Source organism: Podarcis muralis, chromosome 3 (genome assembly GCF_964188315.1).
Source record: "Podarcis muralis chromosome 3, rPodMur119.hap1.1, whole genome shotgun sequence".
Lineage (NCBI taxonomy): Eukaryota > Metazoa > Chordata > Lepidosauria > Squamata > Lacertidae > Podarcis > Podarcis muralis.
The window spans coordinates 121,609,336-121,624,401 of record NC_135657.1 but is presented as its reverse complement, the minus strand read 5'-3'; the positions used below and the strand labels follow the sequence as shown (position 1 = coordinate 121,624,401).

At 42.7% G+C, this 15,066-nt stretch overlaps 2 protein-coding genes and 1 long non-coding RNA gene across 8 annotated transcripts in view; 1 reads left to right on the top strand and 2 right to left on the bottom strand.

The window, feature by feature from the left end:
• Window positions 1-3,588, top strand: part of SETDB2 (SET domain bifurcated histone lysine methyltransferase 2) — a 43,051-nt gene extending 39,463 nt beyond the window's left edge. Inside the window, exons 23-24 of the mRNA XM_077925354.1 lie at window positions 1,912-1,983; window positions 2,613-3,588. Of these exons, the coding sequence (XP_077781480.1) occupies window positions 1,912-1,983; window positions 2,613-2,776 (236 nt within the window). The 3' untranslated portion in view covers window positions 2,777-3,588. The remainder of the gene's footprint in view (window positions 1-1,911; window positions 1,984-2,612) is intronic.
• A 1,219-nt stretch (window positions 3,589-4,807) lies between these two features.
• Window positions 4,808-15,066, bottom strand: part of RCBTB1 (RCC1 and BTB domain containing protein 1) — a 44,457-nt gene continuing 34,198 nt past the window's right edge. For 5 of the 6 annotated variants that reach the window (XM_028721793.2, XM_077926634.1, XM_028721794.2 and 2 more), the window contains 3 exons: window positions 14,897-15,048; window positions 13,695-13,825; window positions 4,808-5,664 (listed from right to left, as the gene is read on the bottom strand). In XM_028721793.2, the coding sequence (XP_028577626.1) occupies window positions 5,524-5,664; window positions 13,695-13,825; window positions 14,897-15,048 (424 nt within the window). In that variant the 3' untranslated portion in view covers window positions 4,808-5,523. The remainder of the gene's footprint in view (window positions 5,665-13,694; window positions 13,826-14,896; window positions 15,049-15,066) is intronic. The other variant, XM_028721796.2, reaches the window with a different exon arrangement.
• On the bottom strand, window positions 10,999-13,688 carry LOC144327351 (uncharacterized). The gene is made up of 2 exons (XR_013392439.1): window positions 12,392-13,688; window positions 10,999-11,214 (listed from the first exon to the last, which is right to left on the bottom strand). It is a non-coding gene; the product is annotated as an uncharacterized LOC144327351 (long non-coding RNA).

The window sequence follows — 15,066 nt, the reverse complement described above, 5'->3', positions numbered from 1 at the left end:
TGGTCCAAGTCATGACCTGTGAATGCTTCCGTAGGGCTTACCTCTCAGGAACAAGACTGCTTGGCCCTGTTTATTTCTCATGTTCTTTTTCCCCAGCCTACTGTTGCAGGATGAGTTTTTGACTCTCCCCTACAGAGCACAAATGCACAGTTGGGCTTTGGGGCACACTGTGACCTTCCCTTGCAACAGGTTTTAGTGGAAGCAGAAAGAGAAGACTGGTTAGGTGCAACAGCCCCGATACCCCTGGGTGCAGGGGGAGGTCATGACCATTTTATACACTGGCATGACTTTATTGTATGCATTCATAGCCCAGCCTTCAGCAAGCATGTCCAGGGTGGGTTACATACAGCTCAATAACCTATTTTTACTGAGTATACAGGTGAAACTAATATATGAGATAGACTCATGACACGCAAAGCGATATATGCCAAGCCTTTATTTGTTATAATTGTGATGATTATGGCGTACAGCTGATGAAAACTCCAAATTAAGAATCTCAGAAAATTAGAATATTGTGAAAAGGTGCAGTAGCTATTCAATCCATAACACCTGCAATGGGATCCTGAGCCTTTAAATGGTCTCTCAGTTTGGTTCAGTAGAAAGCACAATCACGGGGAAGGCTGCTGACCTGACAGTTGTGCAGAAAGCCGTCATTGAGACCCTCCATAAGGAGGGAAAGCCTCAAAAGGTAATTGCAAAAGAAGTTGGATGTTCCCAAAGTGCTGTATCGAAGCACATTAATGGAAAGTTATGCAGAAGGGAAAAGTGTGGAAGAAAAAGGTGCACAAGCAGCAGGGATGACCGCAGCCTGGAGAGGATGGTCAGGAAAACACCATTCAAACGTGTTGGGGACTTTCACAAGGAGTGGACTGAGGCTGGAGTTAGAGCATCAAGAGCCACCACACACAGACGGATCCTGGAGATGGGCTTCAAATATTGTATTCCTCTTGTCAAGCCACTCCTGAACAAGAAACGTCAGAAGCGTCTTACCTGGGCTAAAGAAAAAAAGAACTGGTCTGTTGCACAGTGGTCCCAAGTCCTCTTTTCTGATGAGAGCAACTTTTGCATCTCATTTGGAAACCAAGGACCCAGAGTCTGGAGGAAGAATGGAGAGGCACACAATGCCAGATGCTTGAAGTCCAGTGTAAAGTTTCCACAGTGTTGGTCCACTGTGCTTCATCAAGTCCAGGGTCAACGCAGCTGTCTACCAGGAGATTTTGGAGCACTTCATGCTTGCTTCCGCAGATGAGCTTTATGGGGATGCTAACTTCATTTTCCAGCAGGACTTGGCACCTGCCCACACTGCCAAAAGTACCAAAACCTGGTTCAATGCCCATGGGATTACTGTGCTTGAATGGCCAGCAAACTCGCCTGACCTGAACCCCATAGAGAATCTATGGGGCATTGTCAAGAGAAAGATGCGAGACATGAGACCGAGCAATGTAGAAGAGCTGAAGGCTGCTATTGAAGCTTCCTCGTCTTCCATAACACCTCAGCAGTGCCACAGGCTGATAGCATCCATGCCACACCGCAGTAATTGATGCAAAAGGGGCCCAAACCAAGTACTGAGTACATATGCATGCTTCTACTTCTCAGAGGTCCAATATTGCTCTATTTGCAATCCTTGTTTTGCTGATTTCATTTAATATTCTAATTTTCTGAGATTTGGGGTTTTTATCAGCTGTATGCCATAATTATAACAATTATAACAAATAAAGGCTTGACATATCTCACTTTGCGTGTCATGTCTATCTCATATATTAGTTTCACCTTTTAAGCTGAATTACTGAAATAAATGAACTTTTCCACGATATTCTAATTTTTCGAGTTTCACCTGTATCCTTGTGTGTACTGTATATTAAAATCTGTATTCATGCAGAGGTATAAGCATGGTTTTGTCTCTACCCTTAGAATATGAAGAAACAGTAATGTCACTTTTTGACTGTGGCCTTTTTGAAAATATACTTGCAACAGCTCACTCTGGTATGTATGCATGAAGCAAAATTTGGAACTTCTCTCAATGACTACTTTTTGAGCCTGGGCAATCTGGTTTGGCATTAAAACCCAAGCACAAATGTCTCAGCACCAAAGTAGAATAGATCGGTTACTTGGTTCTGAAATGATTCAGACTGTTTGGCCTGATTATTCTTTTGATCTTACGAAGAAAACCACTTGCCTATTCTGCTTATTAGGCTGCATTTCTGGGACTAAGTCTTACTGAACTCAATAAGTAGACTATATTCCATTGTTCATTTTTAAGGAGTGGGAAGGAGAAGGAAATGAGTTATCAGTACTATACCGTATATTTCCTGGTGTAAGAAGGGGCTGCCTGGCATAACTGCTGCATTGCTCTACCAATCCGTAGCCCCCCTTTGTGCCTTTTCAGGCATGAATAATAGTTATATACATTTCCCTGTAAAAAATGTTTTGGAGGGGGTTAATATTTTGACCCTTTTTGTAGAATTATGCTTGTGTATTCAGGTAACTGAAATTGCCTTTGATTGAAAGGACAGTCACAATGGAGAAGATATTAGAGAAACAAAGGAATCATTTGAAAACAACAAACTTTTGCATTTTACATTAATACTAAGCATCAATTGTAAATTCTACAGGAACTGAAGAAAAAATTCAGCAGCTACTGCACACACGGGAAAGACTGGATACTCAGATTGAGCTTCTGAAAGATTTGAAGGGAGTAGTACTACCTGCCCCAGAAGACACAGCTAGTGTATCTAATAGTATCTCTGAACAACCTGCATATTTCTGTAATACTTGATCATGATTTCTCCTATCTGGTTCTTGCATAAAATCAACTTTCCAGTTAGATAAGTCTGCTTGTCCTTATATATCACATTTGTTATAACTGTTTTTTTCCTCTAATCACGACCGTGAGACACTTTTGTTCTAGCAAAGGCATTTTTTTCTTTTGGTTTTGACGGTCAAATTCTCTTTTTGTCTATTGCCAATTCATTTATGTGATTATTTGGAAAGGCAAGGGAAAGCCTGTGTCCTCTTGATAGCCATCTCCAAGATCACGGCTGTCTTTCTGATCTATTCCAGTACAGGGAGAATTGGATGTGTTTACCACATGTTCTTCATAGCTTCTTGGCAACAGAGTCTCTAGAACCAGGGCAGCTCCAGCCAGCAGGGCCAGGAGACATCAGTGAAGGGATGGAGAACCCAAGGTCAGCCTTCCTAAAGGATTGCACTGTGGTGCTATAATAGTTGTCACTACACATACTTTTTAAATCAATGGAAACGTCCTCTATCTGCTCCTTCAAGACACTTGACTACAATTGGTAGTGAAATTAAACACCATAGTTTCACTTTCCAAAGAGAAAGTCAAACCATGAACCTTCGTACTTACAGTTTTACAGAATAGATCCTGTCTGTAAAATGACCCTGGCCTTGCAGTAGGAGCCCAAACATTAGATGTTTCAGACACCTCAGGAGGGCTTAATGTTAAAATGTTTCAGAGAATCAGTTTCTTAGAATCATAGGTAGTTGTGTGTGTGTAAAGAATATTTGCAATTGTTTGATTACAGAATTGTAAATAATCATTTAATAAAAGTGGGTTTTTTTAACAAAGTACAGTGATTTAAATTTGTATTTTCTACCTTCAACTACTGTCAAGGTAGTTACAGGACGCTTCCCATTTCAGCATATTGGTCTGCTGACTTTCAAAAAGGGATTGGGGGGGGGGGGGGAGATTGGACAAGGCAAAATCCAGTCCTCTCATCCCTCCCACCACCACACCATGTAAGTGCTTTCAAAACATAAGGACGCTAGCCATCTGTCTGGCAGATGTATACATTCAAGCAGCCAAAATACACAGGACTGAGATTGTGAATGTGGAAACTTTTAACAAACTGAAGATGCAAGTAGTTGGTTGAAGTTTCTGATGCAAATTGTGAGGGGGATTAACCAGATTTTCCATTGCAGTTTTTGTCCCATTAGTGAATATATGTTGATGGGGTGGCACTAAGAATCAGCTGCAGCTTGCAGATGGGCAGCACTGAGGAGAAATACCAGATACGTTTTTATAGGTCAGCTTCAAACAGTAGGGTTGTGGGTTTTTATAATTTAGTCTTTAGAAGTTATACTTCAGAATTTGCACTGCTAATACAGACATTAAAGCTGCTGTACATTTTGTGTGCGAGAGAGCTCTGTTAGACAGTACCTGAATCCTAGCAGATGCACCAAAAACTGTATCTTCATTGTGCCAGCTGCACATTCACTGTGGGTGCTGAGAACTTTGCCTGTATGGGCACAATTCCTTTGCAGAAGTTAGTGGGGGGGTTCTGGTCCCTTTCTGTTTCTACAAGAATATGGTTTGAAAAGTGCCCTTAAGTCCTGTCCCCCCCCCCCCCAAGAAAGTCAACAACATTTTCATACGACACAACAGTCCTAACACATTTTCTACCTGTAGTATTGTTATCAATCAAGTTTTTTTGAGCATCACCACTATTCTACATCAAGAAAGTCCAGCTTTGAGGTAGGAAGAATATCTAGATATTAGCCTTGGGTATATAACCCTCAATAATGAAAGGTAGACAGTCCTATAAAGTTTTGATTTATCAAGGATTTATCCAATTTAATGCATTTTTTTCCTTTCAGCAACACTGCAGAAGTTACTAATGTTTACTACACACTGCCTGCCCCTTTCTGGTGAAGATTACCAGAACAAACAGCAGTATAGAATTGCAGAGTTGGATGGAACCCCAAAGGTCATCTTCAATCCCCTGCAATGCAGGAACAGATGTTCTAATGTCCTTTCGAACTCAGAAGCACCACCCTCTGCTAAAAATAATTTTATGCATTATTTTAATGGGATACATTTAGAACACACATTTTACACACAGAAAATGTACAGAATTCATACATAATTTAAATGCAAAATATTTTCCGAGAGTATTCTGCTTTTAACAACTTTAAATCTCTACAACGAGGCTGCCTGTCACAGCTTATATGTCAAAAAGCTGTGGAGGCAATAATTTAATTCCAAATAGATTTTGAGACACCATATAACTGATTCTTCAAGTCTTTTTAAGAGACATAGTTCAACAGATTCAATACATAATTGTTTCACAGACAAGTAAGTCCTTCGTTACTGGCAGGTCCTGCAAGCTTCCTTCATGTGCGTGCAAATGGAACAGACAAAAAGGCAAAAATACTTCCTTCTCACACTGCTGCTACATAGTTCCAGGTGGTGAAGCATTTTAGTGCCAGCAAAAATCAGTAAGAGACCCTGAAATCACTAAATTACACCACATAGATTAACAACTGAGCAAGCCCAACTTCTGAAAGATCGATCATAGTCTTCTCTTCACCCTCCTTCAGTTCCTTCCATCTTATTCTTTCCAAAGTTGTTCAAAACTTTGTAGAAGCATCCAGCTATCTAGAGCAACTTAAAATCAAATCTTCCATTCTTTGATTTGGAACTCCTTTAAAAACAACTGCTGGACAAGTGTTTTTTATACAGCATGGCCATGAAATCACACCAGCTATGGCTGCAACATCCATTCAGTTCTTAAAGGCTCCATATTTACTGGCTTTAGCAATGAATTCCTTTAGCAGAGAACCATCCATTTGCCAAAATGCTGCAGTCTGGGTGACTTCAGTCAAGTGATTGACACAAAACTTAAAGCAGAATTCTTCTAAATCCTAGATACAAAACAAAAAGCCTTTTTATTAGCTTCAAAGTTTCTAAATTTTCTCTCATCCATGTTCAAATAAAGACAGCATTAAAAAGTTACGTATTTAGAATTGATTGATAGTTTTAACCATGCCATATGACAATTCTTTGTTCCAGCCACAAGATACAAGAAACGACACCCCTGCTTCTCTCACTTGCTAACGTGTAATGAAAGTTTCCTTTACACACAAGTGGGCCAGGGAGTTGGTGTTAGCTGCATTTGTACACAAAGGCAGATTTTGAAGTTAGTCTGTTACATAGGGTTCTTTTCTAACTACCATGTTACATTTATATAGCTCATGCAAATAATGCAAGATTAGAAAGTGAAAATTACAGAGCAAAAACAACATAGAACAATCATGTATTGAAAGATATTTTTATTCCAGGATAAAAATACAAGACCAGTCTTCAGAATTCTGCAAGGAAACAGTCACATTTTACAGATCAAGCACATTAATGACGTATTCAATTGATTTCAACAGGTCTTATTCTAAGTCATTGTGTTTATCCACTAAGTAAATAGCAGCTCCTGCGTCATTTGGTAGAAACAGGCAAGTTTAATACCTCAGTCTGAGTTTGTATGTAGTAGCTATTTTTCATCTTAAAATGGGGGTGGTTCCAATTGTTGCTGGACTACTAATCGCATAATCCTTGACTGGTGGCTATGCTAGGAGCTGCAAATCCAGTAACATTTGGAGATCATCAAGTTCCCCATCCCTGGCCTAAGATGCAGAACCAGTCAGAGGGCCTTCTCGGTGGTGGCGCCCGCCCTGTGGAACGCCCTCCCATCAGCTGTCATGGAAATAAACAACTACCTGACTTTTAGAAAACATCAGAAGGCAGCCCTGTTTAGGGAATTTTTTTATGTTTTATCATGTTTTTAATATTCTACTGGGAGCTGCCTAGAGTGGCAGCCAGATGGGTGGGGTATAAATAATAAATTATTATTATATTATTAGAATACAACAACTAAGCAAATAATCCCAAAATATTTATTTAAATACTGTAGTTTATTGTGCTAACAATGGTAGAGAAAAACACAAAAAAATATAGTAATAATAAAAAATTATTATTAGGCCCAATGGAAATTGGCCTGTAGAAGGGAGCGGTCCTCCCCCACACTCGCAGCAGCAGCAGCAGCAGATTCCATGGTCAGATTCCATAACCAAGGTAGCAATCTCTACTAGTCAGGAAGAGAAACCAGCAACATCCCATAGTTCTTGGATGTCCCCATCCTACATATCACAATTCAACCCAATTCTTTTTCTCCAGTCAAACTCAGAAGCCAAGTTATTCATCATCCAACAAAATATAAAATAATGTTGAAGTTCAAGCTACAGAATTTTTAGCAGGAATTTCTAACCATCTCTTCTTTGAACATTAAAATTCAAGCTCATGTGGCATCCTTGTCTGACCTGCTTCAGGCACCCTCATGTCTGCACCGGAAATATAAACTTCTGAACAAATCTTTCACCACAAAAACCACATTCATAAACAAAAGGCACAAAGAAAATATTTAGCTGTGTTATTGCTCAGTGCCATACCCAATTGTCTCTACCTTTGAAGTATCAGGCTAAATGAAGAAACTCTCACTCCATGCCCCTTACCTCCAAGAGAAGCTGTATTGTTTAAGGCAGAGCTAACTGTGTTGGGGATGGGGGGCACTTCAATTAACATTTTAAAAACCTATCCAGTTGCAGCTGAAGCATCAGAAGAGTATTTTGATGCATCTGAAAGTTTTAGGAAGAGAGACTTGCTAATAGTTCAAACTGAACAGCAAGCTCATCATATGCTGTGAATAGAACTATGAAACACTGATTGCATTCCCCAATCTGATACTTGAGCCTACAAATTAATAAAGGAAGAATGAATTTTGAACTTGGGTCACTTGCCATTGTTTAAATATAATTCTGCACCGGCAGAAGTCATTGCACTCTTCCAATCCTTCTGCCTGTGCAGGCTTGGCCACTTGCCCCGTTATGAGGGTTCCCCCAAAGCCCCACCATCACACAATTCTCAGGAGGCCTCCTTGTGCAGGCAGAAGCCCTTGCACAGGGCTAGTTCAATGAATCCTGCCCATTCAGCTTACAGTTGGGGGTGACAATCATACTTGGGCAACAGTGAAGCACAGCTGTGCACTTTTGTTAATTTGCAACTGCTGTGGTTTCCGTGAGGCTTGCCCATGGAAGAAGAGGAGTCAATGACTCCATTTCCACACTGATAGAGTGAGGTGCCCCTTCAGGGGAAGCCCTACAGCAATCTCTTTGTGGCCAGAGACTGCAGACATCCTGGGAGGGGAGCCCTGCCATGGGCATCGTGGCACTTGAGGATACAACTTGGAACCAGGTCAAACTGGTCAAACTCCATTCAGCTTCACGTCAATTAAATGTTTAAATTTCTAACATTCCCATTAATCAAGAACTGAACTTGAAAATTTAGATTTAAGTTTAGGTTCCTTTGGTTCAAAAGAAACAACAGTTAAGGTGAAATTGCTTCCTACATTTTCTGATTGTTGCTAAACCTCAAAAAGTATAAAACTCCATTCCAACTATGTTTGATCAGTTTTATCAGTTAATCACCTTGCTTTATGGTAAAAAAGGTAAAGGACCCCTGGACTTAACCGTCCAGTCAAAGGCGACTATGGGGTGCAGCGCTCATCTCGCTTTCAGGCTAAGGGAGCCGGCATTTGTCCACAGACAGCTTTCCGGGTTATGTGGCCAGCATGACTAAACCTCTTCTGGTGCAACAGGACACAGTGACGGAAACCAGAACACATGGAAATACCGTTTACCTTCCCACCGCAGCTGTACCTATTGATCTACTTGCGCTGGTGTGCTTTCGAACTCCTAGGTTGGCAGGAGCAGGGACAGAGCAATGGGAGATCACCCCCTTGCGGGGATTTGAACCACCGACTTTCTGATCAGGAAATCCAAGAGCCTCAGTAGTTTAGACCACAGCACAACCCCTCCCCCCACATATCTAGCTTTATGGACAACACAGCAGAAAAGGCTTAAAATCAAACCAAGAGTCTAGATAGCGGGTGTTTCACTCTGGCCTAGATTTGCTTCCCCAAAGATTACTCATTATTATGAATGTTGTGTTTGCTAAAAACACTGAAAGGTGTTTCTCATAAAACAACAAGGATATTGCTTCAAATCAGGTTCTACAAATGTTAGAAATGTACTCTCTTAAAAACCAAAGCTAGGAATCTGGGGGTTAGGATTCATTCACAGCCCCCAGCACACATTGGACATCCAAGTCTTCAGATTAGCAGTATGTTTCATAAAGAAGAAGAAGAGGAAGAGGAGGAGGAGGAGGAGTCTAGATTTGATATCCCTGATATCAAATATCAGGGATATCCCGCTTTATCACTACCCAAAAGAGTCTCAAAGTGGCTCACATTCTCCTTTCCCTTCCTCCCCCACAACAAACACTCTGTGAGGTGAGTGGGGCTGAGAGACTTCAAAGAAGTGTGACTGGCCCAAGGTCACCCAGCAGCTGCATGTGGAGGAGCAGAGACGCGAACCCGGTTCCCCAGATTAGGAGTCTACCGCTCTTAACCACTACACCATGCTGGCTCCCTCAAGCAAGACTGATTTGTCTACAAAACTGACAGAATTTTAAAACTTGTAGTTCCCTTTAAACACAGAGAAAGATTTACTACATAGAAAATCTCTCATAGATTGTTAAACTCATAAACTGGCCCAGGTATATAGAAACATCTCAAAGAATGGTAGGTTGCATTAACATCCCCTGTTATACAGAGAATGCAAGTGATTGCAACAAAATGTTGAATTGTGGTTTCTACTCAAGGTGGCCGGCATAGCCCTCTTCTGAGAGACGCCATTCAATTCTCTCTCCATGCCCCCCCCCCCTTTCCAACAGCCCATGATTTTCAACTAGGTTTTTCTCAGATTGGGCCCACTGAAATAATAAAGTGTTTTCAGCTGTTTTTGAAGTCCATCCTCCCCTCCCCTCCCCTCCCCTCCCCTCCCCACCAACAACTAGTTGTTTCCTAAAGGAGCCTGTGAGTGCCTCACTCCTGTATATGGACAGTGCCAGTTTGTCTACATAACAATCCCTAACGATTTTTCTTTTAATGATAAAATCAAAAGAAAAATAAAAAATCAGGAGTAAAAGGGATGCAATTATAGAATTACAAATGGGTACTTTTGTACTAGGGACGCAGGGGGCACTGTGGGTAAAAGCCTCAGTGCCTAGGGCTTGCCGATGGAAAGGTCGGCGGTTCGAATCCCCGTGACGGGGTGAGCTCCCATTGCTTGGTCCCTGCTCCTGCCAACCTAGCAGTTCAAAAGCACGTCAAAGTGCAAGTAGATAAATAGGTACCGCTCCGGCAGGAAGGTAAATGGCATTTCCATGTGCTGCTCTGGTTCGCCAGAAGTGGCTTAGTCATGCTGGCCACATGACCCAGAAGCTGTATGCCGGCTCCCTCGGCCAGTAAAGTGAGATGAGCGCCGCAACCCCAGAGTCGGCCACGACTGGACTTAACTGGCAGGGGTCCTTCACCTTTTTACCTTACTTTTGTACTATGAAAGAAATAGAAAAAATAAAAAGGTCTTGCTTATAGGCACCACCAAATAAAGTATTTCAAAGGGATTTGCTATCCTTGTGAACTCAGTGCCATATATTTGATAAATAGCCCTAAAATAAGAAATAAATGAAATAAGAATCAGAATGACCTCTGCTGACTTGAACATTACATGTCAATTTCTCTTTGACAGCAATAAGAATAACTTTCTTGCACCAGTTATCTAGGGTGCATTGGTGCATCATGGCACGCTTTTTCAGCCCAGAGCAAGGACAAATCAAGTGCCTACTGGAAGATACACAATTAACTGTTCACATAGAAGATCCATATTACCTTTCCCAAAAACAGACCAAATACATAGTGTACATATACATAGTGTCTAGGATCACATTTCCCCCTTTAACTGTAATGATTTCTGTAATTACTTGTTTCCCAAATTTATGAACTTCAACACAATTCCTCATGTGCCAATAAGATCCTGGCTCCCCACAGCCCTGTGAGCACAAGGCTTGGGGAGGGATCTTTGACCCCATGGAGCCTTCAATGTAGGGTTAATCAGGAGCTTATCCCCTATGATGTTTAACATCTACATGAAACAGCTGAGTGGGGTCATCCAGAGGTTTGGAGATCATTGTCAGCAATATGCTTCTCTTTTACATCTGCAGGTGAAGCAGTGGAAGTGCTGGATGAGAGCCAACAAACTTAGCTCCAGCCATCTAAGACTTGAGACACTGTTAGTGGGTGGGGGGGTGGGTCCGTAGAACAGATGGATGGGAAGTGCTCTGCTCTTGATGGGGGTTACACTTTGTCTGAAGGAGCAGGTTCATAGCTTGGGGGTCCTCCTGAATCCTTGAGGCTCAGGTGGCCTCCGTGGCACAGAGTGCCTTCCATCAGCTTCATCTGGTGGCCCAGCAGTGCCCCTATCTGGACAGGGAGAGACCCACTTATGTTGTCTATGCTCTGGTTACCTCTAGGTTCAATTACTGCAACGCTTTATATGTAGGGCTGCCTCTGAAGATGGTTTGGAAACTTCAGCTGGTGCAAAATTTGGCAGGCAGGTCAAATGGAGGCCTGCACATTAGCTGAGATCCCACATTAGCTGAGATCGGTAGTGGATCATAAACAAGGACAAATGAGGGTAATCGTCCCTGCAAAAAAACAAAACAAAAAACCCACCCAAGGGGGGAGGCGAGCTCCAATTGCAGATTGTCTGATACCTGGCTCTCGTCCACCATGGATGACGGGAGGCAGGAGGCGCTGAGTGCAAAGCAATTCGCTTATTGGTAGCCTCCTGATACAGCCCTTATGGGCAGGGGTTCTTCTGTTTACTTGAAAGAAACTGGATCTAATTTACAGGCATGTACTGGACTAATTGGACAAGATAATCTGCTAAATGAATCAGCAACTGAGCGGCAACATTTTGATCTGGAGAGATGATTTTCTACGTAGCGAACACTGGTATGTTGGCGGAAGCAAGCCTTTACGCTTTCTTTATATATCATCTTTGCTGCATTATTGATTTGGCAAACCTCCCCTTGAGTGCTAGTGGATTGATAAAAAGCAAAACGAATTAACGAGAATAAGATAATATTTATGGATTACTACAAAAATAGAACTGCGTGATAGTATTGATATGATTTAGAGCATTGATCTTCCACTGAATCGCAATTAGGGCTATGGCCTTTGAAGATCTACCATGGCCCTGGCGGGATGCCAGATTGTTAGCAGTGGAATGCTGGAGGGTAAGATCAGTTGGAGACCTGCCCGGGGCAATGGCCAGACCTTGCTGTGTTAATGTGGCTACTACTGAATTATTGTAATTAAAATTAATTTTAAAAATTATACAAAATTTGGCAGCCAGGTTGCTCACCTGGACAAAACAGTTTGAGCATATGACACTGATCCTGGTCCAACTACACTGGCCACCAATTAGTTTCTGGGCCCAATTCAAAATGCTGCCTTTGATCTATAAAGCCTTAAACAGCTCAGGACCACAATACCTCAAGGCCTGCCTCTCCCCCTATGAACTGGCCTGGACCCTGAGATCGTCCTCGGAGGCCTTCTTCATGTGCCTCCTCCACGAGAGGTCTGGAATATGGCAACACGAGAACAGGCCTTTTGGGCAGTGCTCCCTCTTTGTGGAATACTTCCCTCAGGGAGATTTAGTTGGTGCCTTCGTTATGCACCTTTTGGGGCCAGATGAAAATGTTCCTCTTCAACCAAGTCTTGGGCTGATTGACATTCTAGACACCTTTTAATGTGTGTTGGGGGGGTGTTGTGTTGTTTTGTTTTAAATGTGTTGGGGGAGGGGTTATTGGTTTGTTCCCTTTGTTCCTGTTTTTATTGTGTATTGTGTAGACTGCCCTGAAATCTTTGGGTGAAGGGAAGCAGTAAAATTTAAAATAAAGTAATTTGATCTGATTGACAGAAATATAACAGGAGTTATGCAAGTTGTGGCTGGGCTTCTAGCCAACCTACCAGAAATATACTAAGAGCCTCTGAGCTTTTGCACCCAGCAAGTGGAACAAAGGAGAAAGGCTAACAGGACAAGTGGCACTGCTCTCCAGAAGGCAGAGTCCCTGCATTTCTCTTTTAGGAAATGCTCCACATCCCTTAACCATCTAATATGGACAGCTAGAGACCCCTCATTTGAAGCTCGGTCCTGCTTTTTCCTCACTCCCACCCAACAGCTATGAACAACCATTCTTATCTCTCTTGCTTCCATCAAGCCTTGTGTTCCTGTCCCCTCTCCGTTTAGTTTGCATCAGATCATAGCCCAGCAAACACATGCCCACACCAAAGCCAAAAAGGCCTCCAAGCAGAGGGTGTGAAGGAGAATCTCCCTGAGGGTGGTCTACATGGCACTGCTGGGGAATCTACTTTTCCCTCAGACTGGCTTGGTACAGCTGCCGTCCTCAATGGGAAGAGCTGCCTAGTTTAAAAATGGAAAAGAGGAACCCTGAAAGTGCCCATCGACAGTTGGCACCTGCCACACAGACTGAGCAGGCCCACACTCGTTCCTCTGAGGCCCCACTTCCACGGCACAGGCATCACCAAGACTCGGCACCTGAACTAGCTATGGGCATATAGGGCAATGCTAATTAAAACACCCGACTGACTGGCTGCATGAAATTTAGCAGCTGACAAACAGTTGGCGCAGCACCCAAGAGTGAAGTGTGACAGCACCCAATGCTTGCTCTGTGTGAGATACCCAGAAAATGGTTCGCAGGAGCTGGGAGGAATGCTTGCTAGACTGTGCCTCAGCCAATAAACTAGATTAAATCTCTGCATACAGAAATGTTAATTTCTCCACCAAAATTTAGTTCTGCACCTAGTACATCTTAAGTATCACATTTCTCTGATTGTAGAAATACAGAGTGCTTTGGTTTTATTTTGTCCATAAGGAAAAAATAAGAGTTACTTTGCGCACTGGTGGCTCTAATAGTTTACCTCTGCATCGTAGCGAACAGCTGCAGAGAGCAAGGAGAAAGCGTTCTCCACAGTGATCCCTCTTTTGATAAGATGCTGACAGAGTTTTTTCAGTCTGTTTTCGCAATATGATGTAGCCAAATCCAGAAGCCCTAAAATCAAAATGCCACATTAAAATGTTATTTTTTTCTGTTCTTAACAGCTCCAGTGCAGCATTTCTCTGTACACTCAGCATAGGACATAGGAAGCTGAATCATAAAATAATGGTAAGAGGTAAATACATCATCCTCACCCCACTGGATAGGAAACCAACCACAAAACTGGGATAGCAGCATTGGAAGGCCAGGAAAAAGGGGGCGGGAATCAGCAGGCAGTAAAGATGAAATGCAAGAGTTATTCCATGCTCAAGGATGGGGGAGATCCTTCCTCAGAGGGACATTTCCCACAACAGTTATTGAATACAAGCAACACTACAGCGTCTCCTGTGGAGTCCACTGCATTTGTGTCAACTGTCCTTTGAATTTGAGAATCACTGCTGGAAACATGAGCTCAAGAAAGGATTTCTTCTCTTGAAACATGCCAAGGGAAAAAAACTCATTTCCAGTGCTTTTTTCGGGGGGGGGGGGTGCCGCATGATCCCCCCCCCCCCGATTTCTCTCACACTGTGTACCATTGAGTACGGCCGGGGGAAAACACTGCTCATTTCTAGCACCTAGATTTCCTCCCCTCTGCTCTGTTTCCTCAAGATAGAATCCAGTTTTTTAAAGGCCCCCACCCCTTAAAACTAGCTTCCATTGGCCTAGAAGGAACCACCCGTGTATTGGCAAATAAATACAGCAAATTAATGATACTATAACTGCAAGCTGCTCTTTTTGAAGTAAAAACTCTCCAAATGAATTTTCATTTTTAGCACCAATTTGAAACAATAGTGCTCAGAGCCCAGATCCATTTTTTTGAAGCAAGGTGCTCTACTTCCATCAGCTCAGTTCACCCCAGACCAGCACTGTCGGCTGACAGGGTCCATAAGACAACAGAGGCCTCAAGAGCTCTTGCTCTTCCAAACCCCACCCCTGGCAGGCAAAGGTGCAGTGGCTGAATTGTCTCGTTTAACTGCCACTGGGGATGTGCCTCCATGTCTATTTCTTCTTCCCTTCCCTTTCTTGAAACCAAGTCAGCTCTCCACAATTTCTCTGCACAATTTAGCCCCCGTCCCCAAGTGCTACCTATCGCGTCTTCAGGTGGCAGATCAACGCTGTCTGTGTAGAGATACTCCAGAAAAGCACGGTATACCGGGTAGGAAAACTGGTCAATTTCTATCACCTCCTTCATGTCTTCATTCCAATAGGACTGGAACATAGTACGGAAATGCTCACATCTGTTGGGGGGGGGGGAG